The sequence below is a fragment of the Centruroides vittatus genome, unplaced genomic scaffold (genome assembly GCF_030686945.1).
Source record: "Centruroides vittatus isolate TY-2023 unplaced genomic scaffold, ASM3068694v2 contig_409, whole genome shotgun sequence".
NCBI classification, from domain to species: domain Eukaryota; kingdom Metazoa; phylum Arthropoda; class Arachnida; order Scorpiones; family Buthidae; genus Centruroides; species Centruroides vittatus.
In genome coordinates, this window is record NW_027122221.1 from 725,589 (window position 1) to 753,580 (window position 27,992).

At 34.8% G+C, this 27,992-nt stretch overlaps 2 protein-coding genes across 2 annotated transcripts in view; one reads left to right on the plus strand and one right to left on the minus strand.

The window, feature by feature from the left end:
- The window catches only part of LOC136976608 (rifampicin phosphotransferase-like), a 36,912-nt gene extending 25,362 nt beyond the window's left edge, over positions 1–11,550 (plus strand). The window contains exons 25-40 of the mRNA XM_067271945.1: positions 96–269; positions 1,059–1,193; positions 1,351–1,435; positions 1,846–1,934; positions 2,065–2,127; positions 3,629–3,718; positions 4,744–4,803; positions 5,043–5,137; positions 7,359–7,422; positions 7,799–7,962; positions 8,032–8,122; positions 9,233–9,278; positions 9,353–9,429; positions 9,584–9,686; positions 9,861–9,935; positions 11,314–11,550. Coding sequence (XP_067128046.1) covers positions 96–269; positions 1,059–1,193; positions 1,351–1,435; positions 1,846–1,934; positions 2,065–2,127; positions 3,629–3,718; positions 4,744–4,803; positions 5,043–5,137; positions 7,359–7,422; positions 7,799–7,962; positions 8,032–8,122; positions 9,233–9,278; positions 9,353–9,429; positions 9,584–9,686; positions 9,861–9,935; positions 11,314–11,381 — 1,479 coding nt within the window. The 3' untranslated portion in view covers positions 11,382–11,550. The remainder of the gene's footprint in view (positions 1–95; positions 270–1,058; positions 1,194–1,350; positions 1,436–1,845; positions 1,935–2,064; positions 2,128–3,628; positions 3,719–4,743; positions 4,804–5,042; positions 5,138–7,358; positions 7,423–7,798; positions 7,963–8,031; positions 8,123–9,232; positions 9,279–9,352; positions 9,430–9,583; positions 9,687–9,860; positions 9,936–11,313) is intronic.
- LOC136976609 (rifampicin phosphotransferase-like) overlaps positions 11,277–27,992 on the minus strand; it is a 36,182-nt gene continuing 19,466 nt past the window's right edge. Inside the window, exons 19-40 of the mRNA XM_067271946.1 lie at positions 27,476–27,593; positions 25,084–25,181; positions 23,842–23,913; positions 23,373–23,479; positions 22,217–22,289; positions 21,332–21,436; positions 19,591–19,767; positions 19,323–19,460; positions 17,913–17,997; positions 16,356–16,444; positions 16,225–16,287; positions 14,773–14,865; positions 14,633–14,692; positions 14,408–14,496; positions 14,276–14,339; positions 14,046–14,209; positions 13,029–13,107; positions 11,998–12,049; positions 11,859–11,935; positions 11,684–11,786; positions 11,536–11,610; positions 11,277–11,463 (exon numbers count right to left, since the gene is read on the minus strand). Of these exons, the coding sequence (XP_067128047.1) occupies positions 11,378–11,463; positions 11,536–11,610; positions 11,684–11,786; positions 11,859–11,935; positions 11,998–12,049; positions 13,029–13,107; positions 14,046–14,209; positions 14,276–14,339; positions 14,408–14,496; positions 14,633–14,692; positions 14,773–14,865; positions 16,225–16,287; positions 16,356–16,444; positions 17,913–17,997; positions 19,323–19,460; positions 19,591–19,767; positions 21,332–21,436; positions 22,217–22,289; positions 23,373–23,479; positions 23,842–23,913; positions 25,084–25,181; positions 27,476–27,593 (2,067 nt within the window). The 3' untranslated portion in view covers positions 11,277–11,377. The remainder of the gene's footprint in view (positions 11,464–11,535; positions 11,611–11,683; positions 11,787–11,858; positions 11,936–11,997; positions 12,050–13,028; positions 13,108–14,045; positions 14,210–14,275; positions 14,340–14,407; positions 14,497–14,632; positions 14,693–14,772; positions 14,866–16,224; positions 16,288–16,355; positions 16,445–17,912; positions 17,998–19,322; positions 19,461–19,590; positions 19,768–21,331; positions 21,437–22,216; positions 22,290–23,372; positions 23,480–23,841; positions 23,914–25,083; positions 25,182–27,475; positions 27,594–27,992) is intronic.

A 27,992-nucleotide genomic window follows, 5' to 3' on the forward strand; every position in this document is an offset into this window, starting at 1 on the left:
AGTAAGAAATAAAAAAGTTATATTGACGAATAATAGAATTAACATACATTTTATATTTTAAAAAACATATAACAAGAAATTTCATTTATTTTTAGACTTTATACCGATATAATTCGGAAAAGGCTACTACTTTAAGTAATTCTTCTTTAGTCTCGTTATTTGGACGAATTCTGGAAGAGGATGACGAATTTAGAAAGAGAGGAAGAGAACGATACAGCACAAATCGTTCGACCACGCAAGCAGTTTATCGTCTCGCGTATCTCTTTTATGTAAGTACCTCTATTTGTGTATCTAGAAATTACATTATTTTAAGGGAAAGAAATTGGCCTAGGCAAATCGCAGTGTTAAACAATCAAGATTTTTCTTATTTAAGTTGATTCATTCTTATATAATAGGCGTGTCCTTTTAGGTTACATTTCGAGAGGATTGCCAGATGATATTTTAAGAAAAGTCATAAAAGTTTGTCTGAAAATAGCAAAAGCAGCCCAATATTCACGAGAATTACTGTAAAGAAAGTTATACATCTTACTGGGTGTCCCGTAACTTACGCACGTCAGACTTACGATGTGTTTAATGCGACTTCTGTCCTGTTGCACGCAGAGATTTAAAAAAAATGGGAATCCAATCATTCCAAATACCTTGTAAGACGTTACGAGTCTTGACCCCGGTATGCAAATTAGCTGCTCGAACCGGATGCTTGCGGATGAACTTCTCTGCCACTTCCCCGTTGCCGCGCTGGCTGATTATTAGATCCGCTAACACAGATGACATACAACGGAATGACAAGCTTTGAAACGAAAAACCCATATTATGGAGCATCCTGCGTAAATATTATGCGCCTACAATTTAAATAATACTAATACAATTCTTCTATACTTGTGTATAATTACTTTGACAACGAGAGTTTTGATTATATCATCAGAAATAAGTTGCAAGAACCGAATTTGTAATTTTTCGCTAAGTCTGGCAACTTATTTTCAATGGAAAAATTTTAACTTTTTAATATTAATGTGAATTTTTAATAATTAAAATTTGTATTTTTAAAATCTCTTTTACAGGATATATATAGATCCAAAAAATTATTAGACAAAACATTGGCCAAATATGCAGATTTTAAGGTTTCGACGACCGAATTGAATTCCTCATCAGAAATATTTGAGGAAATTTGTAAGAAACTATACCACATAGAAGAGGTAACTCGTTTACACCTTTTCCGTGGAAAATACTTTAATAACGTAAAGAAGATTTTAGGCTATTTGTGCGGATAATACATCATTAAGAAATTCTTTTAGTATTTTTTAAAACAGTGTAAAATATTCGGATATTTTAAACGCAGAACTTATTTTTCAGCCCGTTAACGTCCACATAATATGTACCGTCAGTTCGTCTATCTGGAATTCGGCAGTTTTATCCAACCTCGTTAAGGCGCAAAATGGTAACAATATTTCTATATAAGTTAATATTATGATTTTAAAAACGAATAAATACGTGTATATTTGACACTTTCGTTATGTGGAAACAAAGAAAATCTCGCCTTTTATGCATATTATGAGTACGGTCAGGCCCCGGGAGAACCACAGAGCCGATACATCGTTGGATCGCTGGACTCCGGTCAATCCACCAATGAAAATTTCTACGGTTTCGACTCCAGCTGGTTTATTAGGCTAGAATTGTCTCCTCACGCTTAATACTTAAATTACGGCAATAGAAAGTCTTCTCTCGAGAGACACCCCCTTGGAAAATTATATTTTGCAATTCTGATTATGGACAATTATAATAATTTAAAGTAAGAATATATATAATTGTGGAAAATTACAATAAAATTGCTTTTATTTCTATATTTAGGTTGGACGACCGAAGTTTATGCAGATTTTGCATTTCTTACATCGAACATAAATTCAATCGAAAGCGCATCTGTTCCTGCAGCAATAGATGTAAAAATATTTGAAATTTTTATTATTTTATTTAATGAAATTTGAAAAAGGCTTTTATTTTAAATAAAGAAATAAATTCAATTTATTTATCAGTTATTTGTTGTGATGTATTTTCAAAATTGAATTTCAGGAATTGGCATCGCTTATATCGAAACATATAGAAACAGAGGAACTTCGAAAAATGGAAACACAGGTAAGAATTTGAAACGTATACTTACTTTTAACGCAATTTATACGGTGGGTGATCGGTTAACGAACACTTTCGCGAAAAATTTTTATGTTCGGACAACGAACACCTCGCAGTACAAACACAAGAAGAAGCGACGTAAAATAACGAATACCGGTTGGTCTTCCCTCGTCTTCGGGCAACAATTCGAAACTTTTCGGGAGAGCGGGAGACGTCGACATCGACGCTCAACCCGGTAACTCGATCGGATAGTATTCTCCCCCGAACTTTGAAACTCTCCCTTGTAATTCCAGCCTTTTATTTTTCTGACAGAAACAATTCTTTTATGGTATTCGCGGGTAACCGGTAGATACAACTCGTGTTGTCTAAACATGCGGCAAATGCGTGCAGTAATGCGGCACAGAACGGTACTGACGGACGGACTATTGCGCATTCCTTTAGGATGTGTAAAGTGGTGGCGGCAAAAAGAGATTTGTTAACCTTGTTCGAGATATGCTTATGTTTGTGAATGGCACACCCAGCCGCATTTACTGTTGAGCAAATGGCAGTAAGTTCAATACCGGTAGCGGTGTGCAGTAAAATTAAAATTTAATTTTATCAATACTACATGTTTTTACTCGCGTAGTCTTTTATAATGTCGTCCTACGCCAGCGATATCGTAATATCATTTTCTATTGATAATATGCGTAAGTCTGCCAATCTTTCATTATTCGTAGTATTACCATACTTGTTTTTTGTGTAGCTCATCCTGGAGAAAGAACTTTCCGCCTGACAATTTACGATAATAATTCAATTTTTGTGGGCCCTCGACACTCGGAGGTTTAGGGCTTAAGTCCTGTTAGTTTCTACGTAAATCCGCCCCTGGTTGTGCCGAGCATCGCTACACGGTCCCACAGCGGGGTGTGTCGATGTCGTAACACCATCCCAGCGAGACTGTCGGGCGGGCACTCGTTAAGTTTTGCGTGGGTTTTTATTTTCGAAAGGCGAGAGTATAATAGCAAAGGTAGAGAGTGAGCGGATGTCTGATGTTGCTAGGCAGTATGGCTCGAACGGGTCTACGGTAGACCGCAGTTCAATCTTATCTAAGAAAGATACAATATAATCAAGAAGACTCGAGCAGCTAAATAAGTAACAAAATCCACATCTGAGAAATGAAGAACTTCGAAGAGGTCATAATGGAACCCGAAACGAATCTGACGACAGAAGATCGCCAAGAACTCTCGAATGAAAAACACCAAGAAACTCGGCGAGATATGTATCGGCGGATAGCTAGGACTCGGTAGGCCTCGCATAGCCTTTTGTGGAGAGGCTAAGTAAGGCCTAAGCAAAGCTATATACTAGGAGGCCTCAAAAAGTTTGTCTCGATGTCGAAGAGTTGCCGTCAAAGACGAAGAAGAGACGCTCGAGTCGATAATATATTACGAGCACCACGAGTTAAATCTTTTTAATTGAAAAAAATCAAATTTGAATAAAAACTAATTTTATAAAAAAATAATTTATTTTTCAGAAAGTTGTTTCTTGGTTGAACGATAATTCCGAAGTAAGAAAAAAATTTCAAGAATTTATACAAAAGCACGGTCATAGATGTATTAAAGAGGTAACATTTATAATTTCTTATTGTCGAATGTTATAATAAGACACAATAAGATATTTTATTAATTGTAATTAAAATTATTGAGGTGTTTTGAAATTTTTATTTGGAGATCAATTATGTGAATTTCGGGATTGTTTGTATCTCTTCATCTAACCTTTATTCTACTTTATATTTGAACATATCAGAAGCTAAGCGAGACTCGGGAGGCTTTACGTAGCCTTTTGTAGAGGAGCCAAGTAAAGCCTAATTGTAATGAATTTCAATTACGATTTATCCATATCCATTATTGATTGGGCCTAGTACAAAATGCGGGTGGCAGAGTAATAAAGGAAGAGGTCCGAGTTAGATGTCTTTTGACAATTTCTGAGGATCTCGCTCGCTTCAACTATACTCTCTGGCTACTGTTTTCTATCAGCTTACTTCTCTTAGAAAAGCAAGATGACGGCTTTTGTCATGCACGACTCGTTGGCCCAAGCCCGATCAATCATTCCAATTTAACGTTCGTTAGATGCTTTATTTGATTTTTCTCGATCGAATTATAACATTTTCTGACAGCTTCTTCTCGTATTATTAATCTTATTATTATTATCTTCTCTGCTCTAGAAAAATCTGTTTCTGTTTGAAGTCTGCTCTAGAAATTTAGTTAAAGTCGTAATACTGGCGAGATCCAGAGGCAATGAAGTATCACGTGTCTTTATAGCCAGGTTGGAATATCGCAGATTTTCGTGAATGGTTAAGTCTATCCTGGAAAATTAACTGGGAATTGAGGGATGGAGTCCGATACATTAGGCTCGGTTCCTCAGCTTCCGATCTTCCTACTGTATATTTGATGAAATCTATCACGGGCTTTCAGAAAAAAGTGTAATAAATTTTGATTAAGAATGTAATAGATTTGTTAAATTTAAACGACATTAAATTAGTGTTATCGGTAAAAATTGTTAACAGATACATTACAAATAATAATTGTAGTAATAGATTATAATACCCGATATACACCATATAAAAATATTTTCTTATTGTATATCTAGTTTGATTTATATTCTAAAACCTGGAAGATGGATCCTTTACCATTAATTAAGACATTACAGGTATGCTAATTCCAGAAACTTACGTAAGATATTTCGTGTAAATACTTTGAAGAGTAAATATATTTGGCGTGTTTCGATACATAACGCATTAAAATACGAGAAATGCTTCTCCCTTCTAAAATGTCGATAAATATGTATCAACTTTCATAAAAAATTTCTATGTTTTTCTTTATTTTCTTTATATATTTACTGACAATAAATCGTAGAAATTATTTGAAAAATGACTGTACTTATTACAGAATTCAGTGGGAAAACCGATAAAACAGAAAGAAGGTGAAATGGATATCGAATTGTTATTGAATAAAATTAAGTCACCTTTAACCACGGGGCAAAAGTACGTATTTTTGTTTAATTCAATATAAACTGTAATATTTATATAAAATACCTTGCATATATTTATACAGAGCGCGAGTCAAAATTCCCTTGTACCCTTTGTACCCTTGTCCTCTTTTATTTTAAAAGTACCTAAAATGTATCAATTTTTTTTACTGTAGTTACACGGGAAGTCGTGCATGGAGAATCGGATGGTCCGTTTTGATCTCGAAATGATTTTCAAAGTCACTTACTTTGTAACTTCTTAACTAGCAAAGATAACGTAACACAATTCCGTGCTGCAATTTTTAATAATATTTCTATTGTATTTAATTTAAAATATATGCTCTCTAACTCGGATTATTAGTGGTGTCTTGCCTCTGTATATCATACTGTGACCAACGGGTCGGAACCAGACCGGTGATGCCTATGTCAGGCATCACCGGTCTGTGTCTTTTAAGGCAGACACAGAAACCTTGTTGGTTGCGGTTTCGGTTTTGCGCGTGTGTGAGCAGTCGGATTCGGGAGGTTGGACGTCTAAGAGACAACACGGCCGAAAGAAGTGCACATTACAACTTAATTATAAAGAAATAATACCCGTTTATTTATATAAACTATTTACACGAATACATAGAATAACAGAGAGGATAACTTTTATATATTGTCATAAAATGGATAAACCTTATAAGCGTAACATACTGGATAAGGCTGATACAGCGTAACGTAATTGATTAGGCTTTGTACTAAGTTAACGAGTTCCTAGCCGAGAGAGAGAACTGACATTATGCGAGATGCTAAATACCTCGATTGGTCCTTGATCGAAGTCTCGAGGTCGCAAAACGTTCCGATGACGGGGTGGGGTCGTGCCCATCATCTATTAACTGCTTTCGGGGGAAAGTTTTGAATCGAAATAACGTAACTTCCAATTTGAATCGGAAGTTCTTATACAGTTAATTGGGACATCCTGTCCCTAAGATTTCCATATCTGATCTCGTGTTCATCTATCTAACTCCGTTCTCGAGATTAAGGAAATACAGACGGACAGGTGGACGGAAGACAGCGGGAATTTTAGGTCTACGGTTTTTCCAATTTTTCCAGATCGTCATATTATTTCAATTCAAAAATTTTTCTCCGGAAAGTGTTAGATGATCGGCACTAATCTATTATTGAAGGAAAAGTATGATGTACAGGGGCAAGTCGCTACAAATTTCAGATGGAGAACATACATTTTAAAATAAAATAAATTAAAAATATGATTAAAAATTGCAGCCCGGCATCGTGACGATGTCACAATAAACAAGTGCTCGGTTTTATTTACATTTTTCGACTTGTGGGACTGAGCGCTTTTTTTTTTTAAATGAAACTCATCGTGTGTTCAGCCAGGATTCACAATAGGGCGATCGGGTGTGAAGTATGGGACTCGACATATCCAGTATGGACCACTTTTCAAATCTTGCAGATTCTCAACCGATTATGATTCGGACCCGGATTTTCCAGAGAGGCAGATTAACGTTTTAGCCCCTGACTGTCAAGTCGGAAACAATTTGTACATTCCTCTAGATAATTCAGATTGCACCTACAGAAAGTTTTTAGATCGTTTCATTAAGATATAAGGGCCCTAACCTATTGTGACTTTCCCGAACACACGCTAGGTCCTTCTAGTGTCTACAGTTAAGAAAGAGTTTGTTTTTAAAAATTTTTTTTCTGTTTACCCTAAAAAATATTTTCTTAGAAGTCCTCGAAATAAAAGCGATTTTTCTTTTATAATTTCTAAAGGTAACAAGAATTTTGTTTTGTTTCTAATCATTTCTTCCGTGCGGACACTAAGAGGACCTCTTTTCATCGAGCCCGTGATGCGATCTGCCAGGCTCACATTGGGCAGTCAGATGGGCCATCTCCTGAAAAATCCTTGGAGATTCAATCCTGGATCTCCAAGAGCGATAGGCTGACGCCTTGATCACCTCACATCTTTTGTGTTTTATACTAATCTATTTTTAAAACTATATTTTGATACGAGATTTTATTGTCACGACATTTTAGATTTAAATTTAAATAAAAACTAAAATGATGACGTATCTCCATTGATTTTCAATTTGTGTTGTTACTTTATTTTTGTGTTAAATAAATTGTATTGCATTATTAGTATCATATTTGAAATATAAGCAATACGAAGTTATAAATATCTGTTTATTTATGATTAATAATAATTCAAAAGTTTCAATTGTTATTGTCTAAATTCACAGACGAATACTTCGATTCGTGTTGCCAAGATGTCGAAAAGCAGTCGAATACAGAGAAGCAACTAAAGTAAGATAATTAATCATTGGTTATTAAATTATAAATTTACGAGTTTGGTTTGATCAAAATTAATGCAGTCGGTTGGGGTGAGGAACCGGACACGACATATCCAGATTGAGGTTGCTCATCTGGCATCAAACTCTGGTGCTCTGAGCAGCAGTCCGATGCCTTTATTGTGTGGGGTCTAGTTATCACTATTTCAGCCTATGGGCTTACATAGAGCCTGTTCTCTCTCTCATTACGAATATAGTGAAGTTTTCAATGAGAACGATTTCTGGGCAAATTACTCCAGAAAATTGCCCATTACTCGGTTGCTTAGGGTGACAAACTGATAACGGGTAACCTTATGAAATATTTTAAAGTAATCCTATTTTTCTCTTTACAGTCTTTTCTAATCAAAACATTAAATTCGTTTCGAGAAGCATTTTATCGTTTGGGACAAGTGATGGTAGATGAAGGAAGGTTATTTGACAAAGAACACATATTTTTTCTAACCTTCGAAGAACTGGATATGTTAATAAAAACGAGATCTGCAAGAATATTGCACAAGTAAATAAAAGAATGATTATAAGAGTAAATATAATTAAATTATTAATTAAAATTTTTGCAATTTTGTAGAGCAGTAGCCCGTCATAAAGTCTACTACGAACTCGACTCCCTGAAACTTCCTGAAGTTCATTGTGGTATTCCTAATCCTTATCGTAATGAAGTAAGTACTACGGTATACAGCAAATTCTTAATTCAAAATTCAAGGGACGAAATAATCGCGAGTTCGAATTAACGAGGATTTCTTGCAATGTGTACAGTAATAATCACAATATAAAAAGTCAACGAAGAAAGGTCAGGTTTGTAATTTAATAAATACAGTTCTTGCTGTATATTGAAAGTAAAATTACGATATTTTCCTGCGTATTATCCGCGGGTTATACGTATTTCAAAGACAAGTTGATTAGGGTGCGGGAGTTATATACCGATTATAAATTGCAAATATTAAACACACGCCTATTTAGTAACGGCTGCTCTATACTTTCGAGGTATACGATGGGTGGGTTATTTTTATTTTATTTTTATTGTATCAATTTTCTGCGGGAACGAAAATACTACGTAAATAATCAGAAAATAACACGTTATCTATAGAAATAGGCAATTTTCTCACGTTCTTATCAAATATTTTAAGATAGCGATCCTCTTTGCGAGTTTCACCTGCACTTTTTGTATATATATTACACTACTTAATAGTCAGAAAACTTACAAAAATTATTGTATGTGTATAAATAGTACGTATCAAATTCATAAAAAGAAATTGTGTACGTAGGAACCACTAGACAAGGGTCTAGAAGGTCTAGAAGAGTCCCGTGAGGTTCTCGAGCCACAGTTTGGCAATCTTCATATCGAGTGTGAGTGAATATGTACCGTATATCGAAGTGTTTCTTGTCACGAAAACAATATATTCTTACTAGCAGTATTCCAGAATATTGGGAAGAAAAGAATTGGTTTAGTTCGGTATGATGGTACAAAGCAAATTAACACCAGGGCAACCTGTCAAGGGGGATTGACTTATAGGAGGACTGTCTGTGAAAAATTAACCCCTACATAGATGTTAGACAGGTGAAGAAAATCCCTAAACTTCAGGCGATCAGGCAGTTAGTCAGTTGAAAACTCGGGACTATCTTTTTTATCCATAGTAGAAAAAGGTATTCGGGTCCACGTGTATGAAATTTTCATAAATAACGATTAACTATATTGTTATTTTTCACTACTTTGTTCCTTTTAATTATTTTTTTGTGGCTACAAAATAAATGTAATTTTATTTTAATAGGCAGTAATTGAAAATAATAGAAATCGAGCATCCGTAATAATGAAAGGTAGGTTAACATATTTTAAAAGAGTTTATTACGCTGTTGTAATTTAAATGTACACTTTTATGATTTTCTCGTAGGAACTCCTGTCAGTCAAGGAATAGTTAAAGGAAAAGCCAGAGTTATACTTAACATAAAAGAAGCCGATTCTATTTGTGTGAGTAACATTTTAAATCAGTTCTATAAGATTATAGGCACTTTATATACGTGACATCATACGTGGATGGCTCAAAATTCAGTTAACGGATAAATTTCATATCAAACAGAAAATGAATGTGAATTTTTATATTTATTATTATTATTTTTTACAGCAAGGAGAAATACTAATAACGTACAGTACAGATATCGGATGGAGTCCTTATTTTCCTCTTATATCCGGTCTGGTTACCGAACTCGGTGGATTAATATCGCACGGTAAATAAGCAATATTCTTATTTGTTTAATATGGGCTGATAAAAAACTTTCGATGGCAGGGGATAAAAAAGTAAAAGCTTAATAACTTATAAATATGTATTTTTAATTTGATCATTTTCGACTTTGCTACATTCGTTTTTATGAAAGTAATATTTAAACATTGTTTTCCTTTAGGTGCGGTAGTGGCCAGAGAATACGGTCTTCCTTGCATTGTCGGAGTTCATTCTGCGTCAGAAGTATTTCGAACAGGTAATTTCAGCAAAAACTTCGAAAATGTCGCGTTTTCCTTATATGATCGTTGGCGGGGCCACATTTACGTGCAAAATAAATAAGCTATAGCTTAGAGCCTCGGCTTTAGGAAGGTCTCCACAAAGTACTGCGATTACAAACATAATTTTCTCATAATCTCTTATGCTGGATGCGGCTGATTAACTGACAGTTTTTAAATTAAAACAATATACAAGTTACGTAATTGTGCTAAATTAATTTATCATCACGCTGCACTTAACTTCAAAGCATTTAACATTGGGATTCGTAAGTCACTTTTCGAATGTTGTGTCAGTTAGATTGCCCCTCATCCCGTCAAAACCACAGATTCTGGTATTTAATATCACACCGGCGCATCTACAGTTCGAGAAAGTTGCGCAACATTTCGATGTAGCCAGCCGAATTTACTGTCGCAATCCCGCATTCTTTGTCTTAGAATAAAATATAGACTAATTATTTTAAAAGTTGATACACATCGTTAAGCATTAATCTGCCGCGAGGCTTCATAGAAAAGTCTTTTATTTAATAACAAAGATATAGAAACACACAATAATAAATATATGATATGACGGATTGTCCTCTACTTTTTCACGTAATTGCTTAACTGCTCAGTTTTCCACCGCGTATTCCACACCTTCGTACTGCTTGCTGCCTGTACTTCATCGTTAGTAAAGTGTTTTTCACGAAGCAAACTTTTTAAAGGTGCAAAGAGATGGAAATCAGAGAATGGGTGGATGCTAAATAACCGTCTTCCATATATCATGTATAGAGTAAATCCTGGTTTAATGCAAGATTTTGTAGTTGTAAATTAAAATCAGCGTGTAACCAGTTCTATCGCATAAGCTTCATTCCCTTTCAAATTATCTTTTAAACACACAAACTGCAGATAATTCTCACAAAAATACGGTATTTATAGAATAAGTTTGTTTACCTTATAAAATACATAGCGTATTTAAAGTCTAAGCAAAATAAAATTAGATTGTAATTTTATTATTTTTTCTAAATTCGAATACATTTTTTTCGATATTTTGAATGGTCATTCCGATGATTTAAAATATAATATAAAAGTATGTTTTTCATTTAAAAACTTTTGCGTGTCGATTTAAAACCTCACCAAATGATTATAGTATACATTTCGGCAGATTTTAGTGCAATTTCTAAGGAATGGTCTTATGAGAAAAAAGGACCTCTGGAAAGAATAGTATTCGAACATTCCGTTCTGCGGATACTAAAACGACTTTAATCCTAAAATTGTTTTGTGCACAATTCCCGAAAATGGTTACTCGTACAAAGGCCAACACGAAATAGTAACTCGGACTCGGATTGAAAATTCAAAAACATTTTATTTTTTTAATTTCAGGTGACATTGTTCTATTGGATGGAAACAGCGGAATTCTACAGAAAGTGGCAGAAGGGGAAGGTTTCTAGAGGCGCTCTCCTCCATTGACCGCATCGGATTCCTTCACTTTGCATATGGTTCCTTCATCGCCGTTTAAAACGATAATGTCTCCTAAAATATTTCCATTTATATTTATAAAAATGTAATATTTTCGATAATAAATTATTAGAAAAAAGTTTCAACCTGTCTCGAAGACTTTGATGGCTCCGTGAGCGGCCACAACGCACGGAAGTCCGTACTCCCGAGCCACGACGGCTCCTAAACCATTAAAATATTTAAAATGAAAGAATGCTTAAAGCTTTCTAGACAACGCGCCAACGACGATACTTGCCGTGCGAAATGAGTCCTCCGATTTCCGTTACTATTCCCGCCAAAAGGGGGAAATACGGGCTCCAACCGATGTCCGTACTGTACGTGATTAGAATGTCTCCCGGCTGAAAATTACGCAAAAATATGAATTAAAAGGGCAGAGAAATGTCGCGTGGATCTCGCATTTGGTTCCCTACTCGAATGTCAACCGCTTCTTCCACGTTGAGGATCACTCTGGCCGGACCTTTGACCCTTCCGCAACTGACCGGAATTCCTTTAAAAAACAGTAGGAATGAGTTATTTATTTATTACTTTGAATTAATAAAATCTGCTCACCTTTCATGACGGCCTCGGATTTGTAGGTGATTTCTGAAGATCCTAAATTGATCTTTGAAAATGACACGAGAAATTAGAATGTAAAACGTTAAAGAAACGTAAAAAATAAATTGGTTTAAAAATTGTTGAAGACATTTTTTTTATGGAGTCCATATCAGAATAAAAGGAAGGTTTTAAATAATTTTTCAGTTTTGGCTCCTTCCGTTTTACGGCCGCTACGAATATTATTTGTTTTCTGATAATCATCGTGGCACGTCCAGAACAACAATCGGAGCGATCGAATGGTGAGGGATGAGTCCCGACATATGTAGGATAGACCGCCTAAGAAAAATTCCCGGAGTGCTGCTACGAGGAACCTAAGGGTCGATTTACACACAACAGTGACCGTTTGGTGCATAAACATCGATAAATATCACACGTAGCCAATCGGAGTTTCATCTACGACACGTGATCTGTATTCTGTCAATCATACAAGTATCGTACATGAAATTCCGATTGGCTATGTATGATATTTATCGATGCTTACTGCACTGTGCCGGCACGTCGCTGTTGTGTGTAAATCGACCCTAAGATAAAATCCGGGCGAGGAATTCCCTGGCATGCCGGGAATTTCTGCGCCCGGGACAGACAGCCCATCTGTCCCGGATTTATCGGGCTTCGTCCTTCAATACCCAGCCGCTTTCATTCGTTGTCCGGAGTCACGACTTTAAAAACTGCCTTCTTATTGTCCGTAGGACAGAAAGCGTAAAACAGTTATTTCTCTAAAGCGATTTTACATTTGTGAAAATTGCCTGATTGTCATTAATGTTATAATTACCGATTCTTTTCAATAGATGATCTGTGCACATCTCATATGTATTTATATCTTATTTCTCATTGTCTGGTTTACGGCTTTTTATATCTTTGTATTAATTTATTCACGTTTTCACTAATATGTCGCAATTTCGTCTAATGTGCAAAAAGCGATAACAAACAATCTAAATAATTCTTTGTTCAAAGGTTTTGATTTTCGGACAATTTTTTCTACTTACGGGTTGGGGTATGCCACGCATAACTTCCGGATACATAATTTTGTCCTGTTCCGCGTGAATCTTCTTTCGACGGATCGCTCTGTAAATTGATGTTAAAATTTAATTAATTTAAATTATAATTTAGTTCGAGTTACTGTTTTTTATTATTTATTTATTTTTTTACGCGTACGTCACCTACTGAAATTCGCGAGCTACTTTGTGGACAAGAACTCGGTTGTGGAATTTTCCTATTATTACCAGGTGTAGTTTTGTATATTGCTGCATATTGTACGTGCCAAGCCTACCAGTGATGGAATGGATAAAACTACTGAATATTTTTGTAATTGAGGCCTGACTAACGGGTGGACCACGAGAAGTTAGGTATTTTTTACGTATAAAACACATAAATAGGGGTCAGTTTTGGACAGAAAGTTACTTCCGCGTGACAACCTTTGGAAGTACGCCCTTGGGTTGCTCGTCTTATTTATAAAAATGAATGAGACTTTGTAACAAACTAAAAGTTTTAAATACACGTAAGTTATAAAATTTAATATACACAATAACTGCAAACAACAGTCGATGGGATTATTACGATTTTTGTGCGCTCTAGGACATAGAACATGGGACGTAATGGAATAACGCAAACCAGTTTATTTGACGATTTGTCGAGAAAAAATGCTTCCCCAAATTTTTAGAAAACTGGCTTTTACTTAGGTGTTACGCGTGAAGAAAACTCGGAAAACTTCACGCGGACATCCCGTTGGTCGGGTGCAAACCCACGATTAGTGAATTTTACAGTCGAAATTGAGAAACGGAGAATCAGAGTTCAAGTTCTGATAAAATCCTCACAAATTTTGTTTTGTGGATTGAGATGAAAATATCGAGTCCATTCTTCACTATCCGACGGCCATATTCGTGGCAGCCAGATGGAATCATCAATGGGCACGACTGCTTTCTGTGTGCGCGAAGATCAAAATTTTGTAAAAACAATCTGATCATCCGGAACACAAGACAGTTCTATCGCATTTTAATACTCACTTGGAAATTATTTTCGACGAACGCGTTCTTATCAGCTCTCCAATTTCGTCATGCGACAAGAAAAACAGAAGCTCTCTGTGTGGAAGTCTTCCTTCCACAACCATCAATTCGGCCAAGCGCCAATACGCTTCACGATTCACGTCGAACATCTTTATCATCAACGACTGAAAAGAATAGAGAAATGCTTTCCTCGGTTATATCTTAACGCGACAGTAAACGAATTTCCTTACTTTCGCTCTCTCCCTCAGTCTAACTGCCTGTTGACATCTGGGCAACAGAAATTTCAACAACAGCCTATTCGAAAATATTTTATAATTATAACTAACATTTTCGCAAACTAACACGAAACGCCATTGGATTACCTGGATTTCCAACTTGGGTATTTCCTCAATTTGTCAAGAACGTTGCCACGAACAGACGATTTAGTATTCTTTACGTTATTCACGATATTCTATTGTAATTTTAATAAAGAAAGGTGAAATTTCGTGGTTAATGACAATTTACGTAAGTCCGAGAAGTTGTACAAATGCATTCTACAAACCCGGGCACTTTTAAATTATTAAAACTACCGTATATAACCTGGTTACCTGTAAAGTCTGGACTAATTTATGTTGATTCTTTCTCCAAGGGATCGAATACGGATCGAACTAAAATTGTTAAATATATAAAATATATGAAATATAAAGTATAATTTCAAATATAACAGATATTTTAACGAAGAAATGACCTCTTTTATAGATCTATGTCCGTGAATATCGAGAAAATTTTTGAAATCTTCTGCCGATTTCGACGACGATGTCTGAAGCCATTTTAATGCATCCTGAAACAAATCGAATGAATCAATTATTATAATATTTAAAAAATTACGCACGATTTTAATATTTTGTAGCTTGAAATGACAATAAACAAAACAAAGACTTTTTTATTTTCAATATTTTACGCCACTGATGCTAAAAGCCAGTTGTGACTCGTAACATTTAATGTCGGGGCCCCGTCTAGAAGGCCCCTCGTGCAACCCAGACAGAATCGTTTTAACTTCTAATAACGGTCCGATCGGTTCTCGATTTAGATAATCTTAACATCTCGATACAATTAAATTAACGTTTTTATAAAACGGAGCGAGTCGCGGTCTCCGGATGCGGCAACCGCCTCGTAGAAAATCCGAGCAGTCGTAGACCGGACTCAATCCCGAATGTTCCAGAGCGGAAAGCCGAAACAGCCTCTTTTGCCAGCCAGCAGACTCGAGACGACAACAATAAAGATATAATTAGAAAGTTTTATGCTTATTTTAAAGCTCGAGGGGATCCCGCGAAAGTATCGTGTTCGAATGGTACACTTAAGTTAAATGGTGCCGTTTATTATTATCCGGGGCCACTAGAATTATATTTTATTTTAAAAATGGAACTGCGGATTAAGATTTTCCAGTTTTCAAAGACAATATTTCTGTTACTTATTAGAGAAGAGGAAAACACTTTATTGTACCAAATGTGTAATCGAAAGCAGCGCAGCTTAAATTTCACGTTTGTTTCGCTCGTGAGAGCAAATTTCATGTTTGGCCTAAAAAATTATAATCATTTTGTTAAGACTCTTCGAGTGGTTCTCATAAACAGACTGCGCGACTGAATTTCGGAAGAAAACCGAAGAACGAGAAGACCAACGACTCGAATCGAACTATGTCGTAGGTTGGCTTATTCAACTGTATTATCGTCCGCGCAACGAAAGAGAAGATACGAGTCAGCCCGAGCTGAAACGATCTACGTCGGATGAAAGGGACGAAAGAAGACACGAGAGTTGACACAAAATCTACTTAAAACATTTCTATACAATCTTTGTCATAAACAATTTTATTCGTTCACTCGTTTTTACAAATTTTATTACTGCGATCCATGTGCCAACTCCCATACGCTTTTTTTTTTTTTCATCTGACACGGGTCCTTCCAGCTTAGGCTGACTTATGTCTACTCTCTCGCTGCGCGGACTATAACCGGGCAAAGCGCCCATTGTCTTTATACAAAAATAACACGAAAATATCAAGTAACTACAGGAATAATATGAAAATATTTTGGTAATATCTGAATTATATTCAAATATCCTGGTCACTTTTTCGGGCATCTGACGTGGGCCCGCTTGCCTCTGCGAGATTGTTATATTAAGTAATAATAATTTATGTAATTCTTACTTCTGTTTTCATAGCTTTAAATGTGGCTGGCTGAATTTCTTTGGAGACAGTATGAGCCAATGCCTGCGAATAAACGAGAATTTACTGTTTCGTATTAAGAGTAAGTGTTAAACTTTTAGTAAAATATGAACCTCTAAAGATTGAGGAACGTCGGCGCTCTCGACATCCGAACAATTCGATAATAAAGTTGCGAAATCCGCGTACACGTCGTTGTTCCATCCTGAAATAAAATATACGTGCGTTGTAATAATTTATTTTTCAGTAGATACAGTTTAATAATTACATAAAAACTACGTAACCATTTATGCGAGAGACAGGGAGGGAGAGAGCGAAAGAAAGGAAAGATGCGGCACTTAAAAAGATAGATTGAAACCACACAATAAAATTATATTTATTTAAATTTAATGAGAATTAAATTAATTTATCCTCTCGTAATAGTATAATTAATGTGACCTTTGTACTGTACTTATATTTTAAGAATCTAATTATAGATTGATTTATGTAGAGGATAGCGTAACGATTGAAAAGGTAAAAAGATTGTCATTCCGGACCAGAGATCTGGATCTTAACCTTAAAAATTCGTTGAATCATTTGATTTTTGTACAATAAGCTCCATTTATCCCTAAATTTAATTAATTTGTTGCGCTTGAAATTCAAATAAAATTTAATTTACTAAAAGAAAAAAAACTGATTGAATAAAATCAAAGGGAATTCAATGTTCTCTCTCGATATCTTTGAACATAACATTTAACCGTGTTTAAATCAATTTAGGGATTAATAATTGTATGAAAAATAATTGTAAACAATTCAAACAGTATTAAAAAATTAATTATTCTACTCGCAGGTACTAGGCGATCGTCGTTAAAGTATCCAAATTCAACGTTGACTAGAGATATTCGGAAGGCCAAATACGACCAAATCTGGCACGATGACGCAAGACCATACGCGACACATTTCAATTAAAGACAGATTAATATTAATACTCACCGGCATAGACCTTTTGATTTGTTTTGATAGAATATGCAAAACTTAGGCGGTTTGCCAGAAAAACACTTTTATGTTAGAAACATTGCGGACGGTTAATTACGGTCGGGTATCGGATACACCGTTCGTCGCTTTCGGATTTTGTACCTCCATAATGGGGACTACACTGAACGGCATCTCCTGCACGGCTAGTCTCCATATACTGTACCGTGAATATATTTTACAAATAAAATATATGTTACTCGCAGTGGTAAAATTACCGTAGTAATGTGTTTTCGCCAGTTCTCGTTACGTCGATATCTTTTGCGTATTAAAAGGTGTCACCTTACCAGATTTGGTTGCATTATATCTACGCTACGCTTTATCTCTCTAGACAACGTTGAATAGGGGTACTTTAATTACGGTTATCCACTGCGTGTGATCTTAGTTTCAAATATTGTTTCATTGGCAATCACCATAAGCTTTCTGACAAACATGCAGAAGGTAAGTCGGATAATTTTATTTAAACAATTTCCACGGATTGTTAAATGATATTTATGCTAAGCGATTATGAATCTGGTCGTTAACCTCATTGGTAAGAGCGGAAGAACTCGAATATATTTTATTAAAACAAATAAATAAATATATGCATTTTTCGTTATTTGACTATTATTTTGACATCTACATCCATAAAATTTACCAAGTCATTAATTATATTTTTTTACCTCCGTGTTCCTTAACGAGAAGCGACATCAAATTTGTATTGTACATGGCAGAACATATCAAAACTTCGGTATTGCTGTTAGTACCCTAGAAAAAAATAATATATATGATTTATGTTATTAGAATTTTATTAAACAAAACAATTAATATAATGTATAAATTAATTTTTTTAAAGCAGAATTTTCATAAAAATAAGTTATATTCGACTGCCTATAATTTTATTCGTATAATGATGAATGGAAGGCAGAGGCGGTTAAGGCAATAGCCTAAGCTCTCTGGAGGGCTCGGGACCGAATCCAGGAGAGCCATCTTAGAAATTTTCCATGGGTTCGGATACGTCGGGCCCATCCTCGGTTCGACGTATCTAGCTAGACCCGTGGACTTTGCCAAACTATTCATGGATATGATAAAACGCCCTCTTAATACAAACAAGGATAAAAAAAAATTAAATTTAAGTTATACAAGTTTTTGTTTTGATCTTTCAGCCTCGAGATCACGAAGAGAATCTTTTCCGGGACCAGTATGATTTTTGCAAACTCCAGAATGGGGCATCTATATGGCGAGTAAGGGGTCCAGCATATCCTGATGAAAAATATCCATAGAATTTCTGAACATACGGCTTTGATTTGAACCGATGCTGACAGAGCGAAAGACTGATTCCTTTGCCGTTTTAGTCGTTAAGAATGCTATAAGGATTACTTTATATTTATCAATTTCGTTACTGTCCTCATCACATTCTGTTAGCTCACGAAAATTCCTAGTTATTACTTAGGAAAATAGTATATTTTTTACTCTTTCTGCGGGCATTAACAGGGCCTTTTACAAAGTCCGTCGGAGATTACGCCAGGACCATTATAGGACAGCCGAATGGTGAGAAACGAATTACCGTCCGAAAAATTTCTGGAGTTTTTCGAGCCGTTCCGATTCTAACCCGGATTCTCGAGTGTAGTAATAGGCTAATGCCTCGCCACGTCCGGTCTAGAGAAAATATCTAAACTAGAATGTAAAATATACTGAAAATACATGGCATAAAAAATAAATAAATTTTATATTTCTTTTCCACTCCTGAAAGTTGCTTCGAAGAACCAGCTGGCCCTCCCATTACAGTCCTGGCTCGCAATGTATCCGAGTAACGAGACACGATCGACATTAAAAGGAGTAGGGACACTCGACGGATGTAACTAAAACTGCTTTTTTGGTATCTTCGGGATGGGATTAATATAAATTTTCCACGATTAATACAATTTAAATCTCTGAACACGGCAAATGGTAGCAACATAAAAAGTGATCGTTGTTCGCGGATGGTCATTATTCGGGTTCGACTGTGTTATTAATAGGCGATCGGTCATCTTTTATTCATCGCTGCATATTTATTTTAAACTGCAAAATTTACACATTAATTACCGACTTACTTCTAAAATACATTTCCAGTGACGATGCATATCTTGATATAATTCTAAAGAGGTTTTGAAGTTCTCCAAGTCTTTAATTTTATAATTGAAATATTTCCTTTTTCTCGCTTCTAAAGCACCTTCGGCAGTTAGAAGATTCTAAAAATTTATCAAGACTTTGAAATATTTAATCACTTATTAATTTATATTTAATATTTTAAAAATTTTATACGGAATTTAAACTCTAAATTGATTTCGGCAATTTTATAGAAAGAAAACTAATTATTACCTTATAATAAAAGAGCACAGTGCGAACGTATGTAAATGAGAATTTCTTTTTATAAAGTGAAAATCTTTCCTTCGCTCTTTCGTATAATTCGTCATCGTCAATAGTTCTTCCGATAGATGCCAACATTGGCGCTTTATTCAAAGTAGACCCTTTCTCGGGCGAATTACTTAACCATCCCTTTAACATAATTAAAGAAATAAAATTAGAATTATTTGCGAGTCAATAAAATATGTGTAGTGGCAGTCTTAGACGTAGAAAATTTAGGCTATAGTCTAGGCCCTGGCGTTCGTAGGAGCTTAGGTATTTATAACTGTCGGGACCGATTTTATACATAATCTATGCAAGCCGTAGTTTAGAGCCTTATTCAAGAAACTTTTATAATATTTCATGGAGGCTTTTATATCATTTTCAAAGATCTCTTTACACAAAATGTTTCAGAAATGCTTAGCCAAATATAGTAGATTATCACAGGTTTATAGAGCAGAGAAAACCAAAACTATTCAAAACTTTTTAATTAAAAAGTTTTGGATCGTTTATTGATGTGAAGCATAATTAATTAAGCTTATTAAGAGTCAAAGTGTAATATTAGTCAAAGCGTTAGTTTCGTGTAGGGATGAGCAATTAGAAAACTCGCGTGAAAATCAACGTCTGTTTGGAATGCATTCCACTAAGAGTACAGTTGTAGCTGTTCATCAGCATCTTCTAGAAATGTGGAAGCTTTCGGCAGTCAGCATTAATAGAAGAAAAGCGAGAACCGCACAAATACCGGATACGGAAGAGTGAGTTATTGCTAGAATTGATGAGGATTCTAATACTAGTATAATACAAATAGACAGAACTATAGACTCCACTCATTCAAGTTTATGGCGTATTATTCGTGAATCTATTCCCTTTACAGAAAGTGCAGACACTCGCACTACGCGATTTTCCTCTACGAATAGAAGTTTGTTATTTAGACTCGTGAAATTCTGACGATATCGTCCAATTTCAATTCTGGCCGGAATAATTGACAATTAATTGATTGGTCTATTTTCTGCTTCGACACTCGCAGGTTGAAAAAATTACAATCATTAGTTTAATAAAAAGCTAGGTATCCTTTTAAAAGATGTTCTGCTGGATATTCAACACCAGAATCTCTTCGTGTGTGATGGCTCAAGAATACCTTGATAATAATTATTCTAAATAGAGGGACTGGAAGAGAATGACTAGAAACTCGGCCTGCACGATCTCTAGATTCAAATCCTTAGAGTTTTCACACGAGGACATTTAAAATATATAGTTATTCTACTCCAATTGCCAACGCACAAGTTATAAAAGTCATTAAAAGCTGCAAAACATTCTCACTTTGCCGTGGTACCTCGGTATCCGAAGTCATCGGAACTCGAACTGCGGTACCGCCGTATTTAATAATAGAACTAGGCACGATACAACGTAAAACAGGCAAAACACCAACCTTAGAATTTTGTACCTACTGTAAAACGTGCCTACTCTGTCACGATATGTAGAAACATTTTTATGAAAGATTATGAACGAATGTATAAATATTATGCTACTAGCAGTACGGATGCCAATGAATAGCGAGGTTGAGGCCGAAGTTTTAAACGCGAAAACGTGTACGTCGGACGTTCGGCGCCGCTTTCCTGTAAGCCTAGAAGTTTGACAATGCGTTTGGAAAGTCAGCGGAATCACGCTCGTAGTATAGAAGTATAGAATATAAAATATGAATATATATTAAACTTACGTCAATGACATTAAATAACGCATGACCATTAAAATAATGAATATTCATTGGAAAATAAGGGCAAGCGGGTCCGTTTGCCGAAAAGATTTTCCTCCATTTGGATTTCTGCAAAAATATTTGATTTCAATTTTTCTTATAACTAATATAAAAATAATTTTAAAAAATTGAAAATAAAAAAAGTATTTTTAAAGGATTTAACAATAAATCAATTTCTTTCTTTTATTGAAGTTACGAAGTTCTTGTTAATCAATGCTGTAATTCCGGCGTACAGATTAAAAATAGTAGTGATTTAAAACTAGTTTTTCGTAACCGAAGAGGATATTGTTTCAAGCACACATTAGCTATCATTTCGACTTCATGTTAGAAACAGGACACAATTATTTACAAGATGGGTTGACACTAGCATTTCTATTTACCTACAGAAATGAAGAAATATTAGAGAAAGACTGCTTTCTTGGCAGTAGAGTATTTTTCCTTCAACCGCGTGTACAATATATGGTGTTCTGTAGTTTCTAAAACTCGTTTATCATTAAAAGTTGGAGTCACCGATTTTGATCAAACCCGCTAGTGTATCCCCAACAACTGCCAAGCGCTAAGCGGTAAAAAGCAATACTCGAAATTAAAGAAGAAAATTGAGGCCGAAAATTGCAAATCACTTAACACGAACACGATCCGCCGGCCACCCTACAAATGACGGAAATTCTAAAGGTTTTTAAGTAATCTGCAATTTTCAACCTCGGTTTTCTTTCCACGACCTCATTTTGTGAGTCTAGTCAAACCCATGACGGGTATGATTAAAAAGGTCGTGCAAGAATCCTAAGAACTGAAAGGGTAAAAACTTTCGCTGATTCTCGCATTTAAACAACGAGATCAATCGATACTTACCAAAAAAGTATAGCTAAATACTTTATGAATCGAAGACATGCACAATGGACTCATAGCTCCAGGAAGCACTTCCCTAAAAAATGTAAGTTTCATAAGTCAAAATTGTTTAAAAACGTTTAATATTCACCCAAAACAATAAATTAACTATTTATATCCCTGATAATTTTCGTCAACGAAAGTCAACTGTTTAAAGTTTTTTAAGTATTAAAATAATTAAATTGCTTAAGATAACAGCTCAAATTAATTTTTGTTTGTAATTCAAATATATATATATATATACATACAAGCTCTAATGAAAATTAAAGACACACTCGGAAATTTTAAAAATAATGTCAAACTGGGATTTAGCCGTACAATTTGTTTGCTTTTGAAATTGTCACTAAATAGAGTGTGGAGTAAAATTGAAGTACCTCAATTAATAATAATTACATCATAGAGCAATGAGGTCGACACATAAGTCGAAAGTCAAATGTTACGATAATAACATTGCCCTTTGCAATGCAAATTCGTACTTGTAATAATTCTTGGATATTGAAAAATTCTCTGTTACGGGATGGATTTGTTTACAAGTATCGCCGATCTTTCACGAGAGCTCTAAATTGAGATTTGGCTGTACTTCTATACTAAAATTTAATTAAGTTCTTAAGATAGAACAGTGGTTCTCAACCTTTCTGAAGCCGCGAAACACCATTCATATACTTTTTATCACACGGAGCATTAGCACCAATACATTCAAAAATTGATAAGCAATTTCATTGTTTACTATTCTCGGGAAAGAATGAAGCAATATACTAATAAACTTTAATATATTGAATAAAATAGAAACTTGGAATTATGTACGAATATAGCAATGAGAATAAATATTTGAATAAAAAGTTTAAAATCTTTTCTTTCGTGGAACACTCGATGTAGGTTTGCGAAACACCTGTGTTCGGCAAAACACTGGTTAAGAACCACCGAGATAGATTAAAACATTATTAATTATTTTTTCATTTTAAAATTATTTCAACAAAAAAGTTATATATATAAACTATGTTATAAATTTTGTCAAGTACGAATTATATTACGGGTAATAAAATTTATTAATTAGGGTATATGGTAAAAAATATCACTAAATACATTATTTCACTTAACAGGTTTTTAACACATTATTTACCCAAGGTTTCCTGTAGATAAATATTCTTCTTCGTCTCGAAACATGCAGTCAAACTCGTGAGCGATTTCGTAATCAGTTTCTGTTGTAATCGACGTAATGGGTCTCGACTAATGGAAAACCAAGAAATTTTACAGTTATTATTTGAAATCAATCAGTGAAATGAGAAAACCATAACCGTTATTCCCTATTCTCTTCGATTTTTTCACGTTAATCACTCGGAATCTGTTCGGAAAGTGTCTCTGTAGGCTAATGAACGTTAGGATTGGTCGCATTAATCGATATCGAATTAGTTAATCACATGTAAAGATAGAGTATTCCATAGGTATGTAATGTTTTGGAATGTAAATATGATATTTTGACTTTACATGAAAATCGTAGTCGTAAAAATCAAAGTGGAAAATCTTAATTTCCATTAACAAAAAGGACATCGAAGAAATATTAAATAAATATGACAATATAGTCTATTTACCTGAAGAAGATACAACTGGTCATTCAAAAAGCACCATTCGATATCGCGGCAAGATCCGAATTCTTTTTCCAACTGAAATTATTTTTGTAATTATTAGAGCTTATTTGTTCTGTGAATTTAATAATCTATGATTACACATCTGTAAATGTATATTCACGTATTTTATGTAAGCAGGCGGGCGGTGTAGTCACTTTGCTATTATATAAGCGACACGATATAGTCTGAATTAAATTCCTTTTATGTTTCACTATTTTTTTTCGTTACAGTTAAAGAATTATAATTGGGAATGTAAGAAATAAAGAAAAATTTAAACGGCGCATGCAGAAAATGCATCTTGAGTGATTCGCTACAACCGAGTGTTTAATTGGACGTTACCGACTTCTTCACGATTTCCCCACAGTCGACAGCATATACATTCTCCAAAATTTCTTCCTCACGTTTTTGAATGCTGTCCTTTCCCCCGAGTTAAGTTCTTTTTTGGAACTAGGATCCTTCAAAAGCTGTCTTACTTGGAGACCGACAAAAATTTCCTCCTTTACTTTCGCATCACTCTAATGAGAAAACCTTTGCCTCGGGTAAGCGAAGTCTTCTTCTCTGTCCATACCTTTCACAAAGTTTTCCATCGAATTGAGCTCGATACGAAGAAGACGTAAGAAAATTTTAGTTTTCTCCACCAAAGCGTGAAAAGCAATATCATTCTACCTTACGTGTTGCAGCGCGATTGGACCACTCTTTATCCAAGAAGTGACTGGTTCTCGCTCGACTGCACCATTCATACAAAAACAGTAAAATTTAGTGAAAGACCTTTTAGTATATTATATAGTTTTCTATTTTTTATATTTTATTTAAACAACAGGAACTGAAAATTTGTCTAAAAGGTGCATTTTTCTGCAAACCCACGGTATTTAAAAAACTGTAGGTAATAGAAGAGTTTGGACTTCAGATTCATATCTAGCACACTAAAATACATAAAAAGTCGCATCTTTCACGGAAGGATTTTGATGCAGAACAGTGTTATCCGCATATCCCCCAATTCGTATCTGCGATACCTAATTTATTGACTGCTGATATGTTTATATAATAAATAATAACTTAAAATTAATTGCTTTGATTAGCTATGCGCACGACGAATGCTACGAATAAGATGTATGTAATGTAACAATTTTAATTAAAAAATTACTTTAAGAAAGTAAATTTTAAGAAACAAAATACTTTAGCATTCTGTAAACAGAAATTACATACCATTATTCCAACATTTCCTAAATAAAGCGCTTGTTCGTCAGTCAAACAGCAATTATCTTTGAATTCGACATTTTCTTCTTCGACAACGTCGCCCGTCTCTGAAAAAAGGCATTGAATGCATTGATGTATATTACTAAACATTTGAAAGATATCGTAATATTCAATCTTGTATAAAAAGAGTTATGTTATTTCACGTTTGTCTATGATCTTGCAGCAACCTAATATTCTCTTTGACGACCGTAAGGCTGGTAAGATTTAGGGGTGAGATTTCTATTATGGTGTCCCGAAATCGAATCCAGTTCAGTAATTCCAGGCTATTTTCTATCCCGGATATAAGTCCAGATTTAACGAAATCTCTCGTGCAAACTGCGCTATTATCATCTACACGGATGGCTCAAAACGTGCAAATCGGGTCGGGGCTAGCTTCGCAGCCTACCGTAATGATGTTGAGGTTTACTGTAATGTCTTTCGCCTTGGAGCTTTTTGTAATGTTTTACAGACCGAGCTTTTTGCAATTTTGAAGGCTATTGATTGGTGTGAAGGAATCGTCAATAATGCTAGAATTGCGATAGTAACAGATTCTCTTTCATCACTTACAATGCTCAGGAAGAATGCATCCTGTAGCCTTCACCATTCTACAAACATTAATTGACTCCGATAACGAATACTACTTCAGTTGGATATGTTCACGCAGTGCTGACAGGGGGAATGATCGGGCTGACCGACTTGCCAGATTGGCGGCTGGTGATGTGAATATTGCTATTAGTTATAATAAAATCTCTACCAAGGAGTTAAAAAAGGCACTATGGAATGAAATGCTTCTGGAATGGCTGCGTGACTGGAATGCTAACAGGTCTCTTACCAAACTATTTTTTCCCGATTTTTAAACTTATATATAATACTTGGATTGTTATTAATCACTAAACTGTTCAATTTTATACTGGTCACGAGCGTTTTAACTCGTATTTATCCCACTTCACTACACACAACAATAACCTTTGTCCTGTTTACAATACAACTGATGGCAGTCTTTATTATATATTTGATTGTATTACTACTGAATGAGAAAGAAACAATATACGAACTCGTATGATTAGCAGAAATCTTACTTGGCCCTGTGAGGCCCGTGCGCTCACAGTAGACAAAGAATCTCGTGATTTGCTTCTTCAATTAATTGAAAAATATTTTCAAGTTACTGCAATCCACTGAGTTTTCTTAATGATAAAATCCTTCTCTTTCACTGACGTACTGTACATCTGGTGGTATTGTTGTTTCATACAACATCACCCCTGCTTGTTGATGGCACGTTTTGACCCACAATTTCCTGTGCAGCTTTGCAACTTTTGGTTTCACTTTCTTTTATGTCAAATCATTCAAGGACTCTTGTGGTGCTGAGGGACATCCGATGGACTTTCGAGTGGTACAACTCACTTATGGACTTTTGTGATGTTTAAGGACACCCTCGATATAGGAGATTGATATGTATGTATCAATCTCAAATTACTTAATTTTTAATCGTTAATATAATATTACATATTAACATTTATGCTTTATTGTTAATTGTTTTACAGCTGTTGTAACATTATTGTTATACTTTGAAACAGTATGTTCTATTTGTATATGTGGCTCGGCATGTAAAACATCTGTAATACTCTTCTTGTATGATAAAAAGGCTAACAAAAAATTGCTAAGGCTAATTGCTGTCAGTACATAGTATTATCCACGTTATTACTATGTTTGTAAAGTATTATAATACTTGATTACGCACTTGCGACATCAGGTCATGTAACCTTGTTACATTAATAAATCTATTGATACAATGAATGAAAAAAAAAATCCCTGATATGTTGGGCTCTGTCTTCCACCACCCGCTAGTATACTGGATATGCATGAATGATATGCTATACACCATCCATGAAAATAACAATGCATGAATGACGTATAAGTATAAACCAGTAGAAAATAATGTTTTCTAAATATTTTCAAATTTAAATTGTTTTTTGACTTTGATGAACAATAATGACTAAGCAGCGAGGATACAGCCTATAGGAATTTTATAATTAATGTACTGTACAGTACAACATTTAATATGCTGCCTTCAGGGATTACAGCAAAGAAGACTATGCCTCCAGTACGGATTTTCTACGGAACACTGGCTCCTATTTAGGTGTTAAACACGTGAAAAAATACGTAAAACTTCACACGGCCAGTCCATTTGATGGGCGCGAACCCGTGACCAGCCAGTGTTCAGTGGTTTTATCCACTAGACTAATGGTGGGTAAATTCCTGTTTAGATTTAAAATCTTCGTAAGAACGAAGTGTTAAGGCGTGTTTATTTTGTGAACTTTTTAATAATTAATTGCACGAATATCAAATCGATAGGCCTACTTACCACTCACGACAACCATTGTATTTTTTTTACCAATACTAATATTATTAACGGTTAATTTCTGATTGATATCTCTTTCTAAACAAATGGTATCGGGTTCGGCAGTGGCAGCCACTACAGACTGAAAAAGTTTTATAATGCTTAAGTTATCTACGAAATTTAAAAACGCATAAGTATTTGTTAAAATTATAAATTTTAAAAAGTAAGATTCTAAGTTATACTTTAAATCAGAGCATTGTTATTTATTTGTTTTACAATTTTTTAAATATATCTTTCTGTCTTGCGGACACTAAAATGGTGTTTTTCTATATACATCACGAATTTTGCCGAAACCCATAATGGAGTAAAGAGATGGTATGTAACAGTCTTGACACCTGTGTCAAATCACTTATTTGAAAAGTAGCTAAGGTTCCGACTCGAATCCCTCTGAGTGCAACAGGAAAGTGTTTTTAAGTGTTTATTGCATGAAAAATTTTAACAATTAATGTTATTTATATATAAAAATATCAAGTTTTATTTA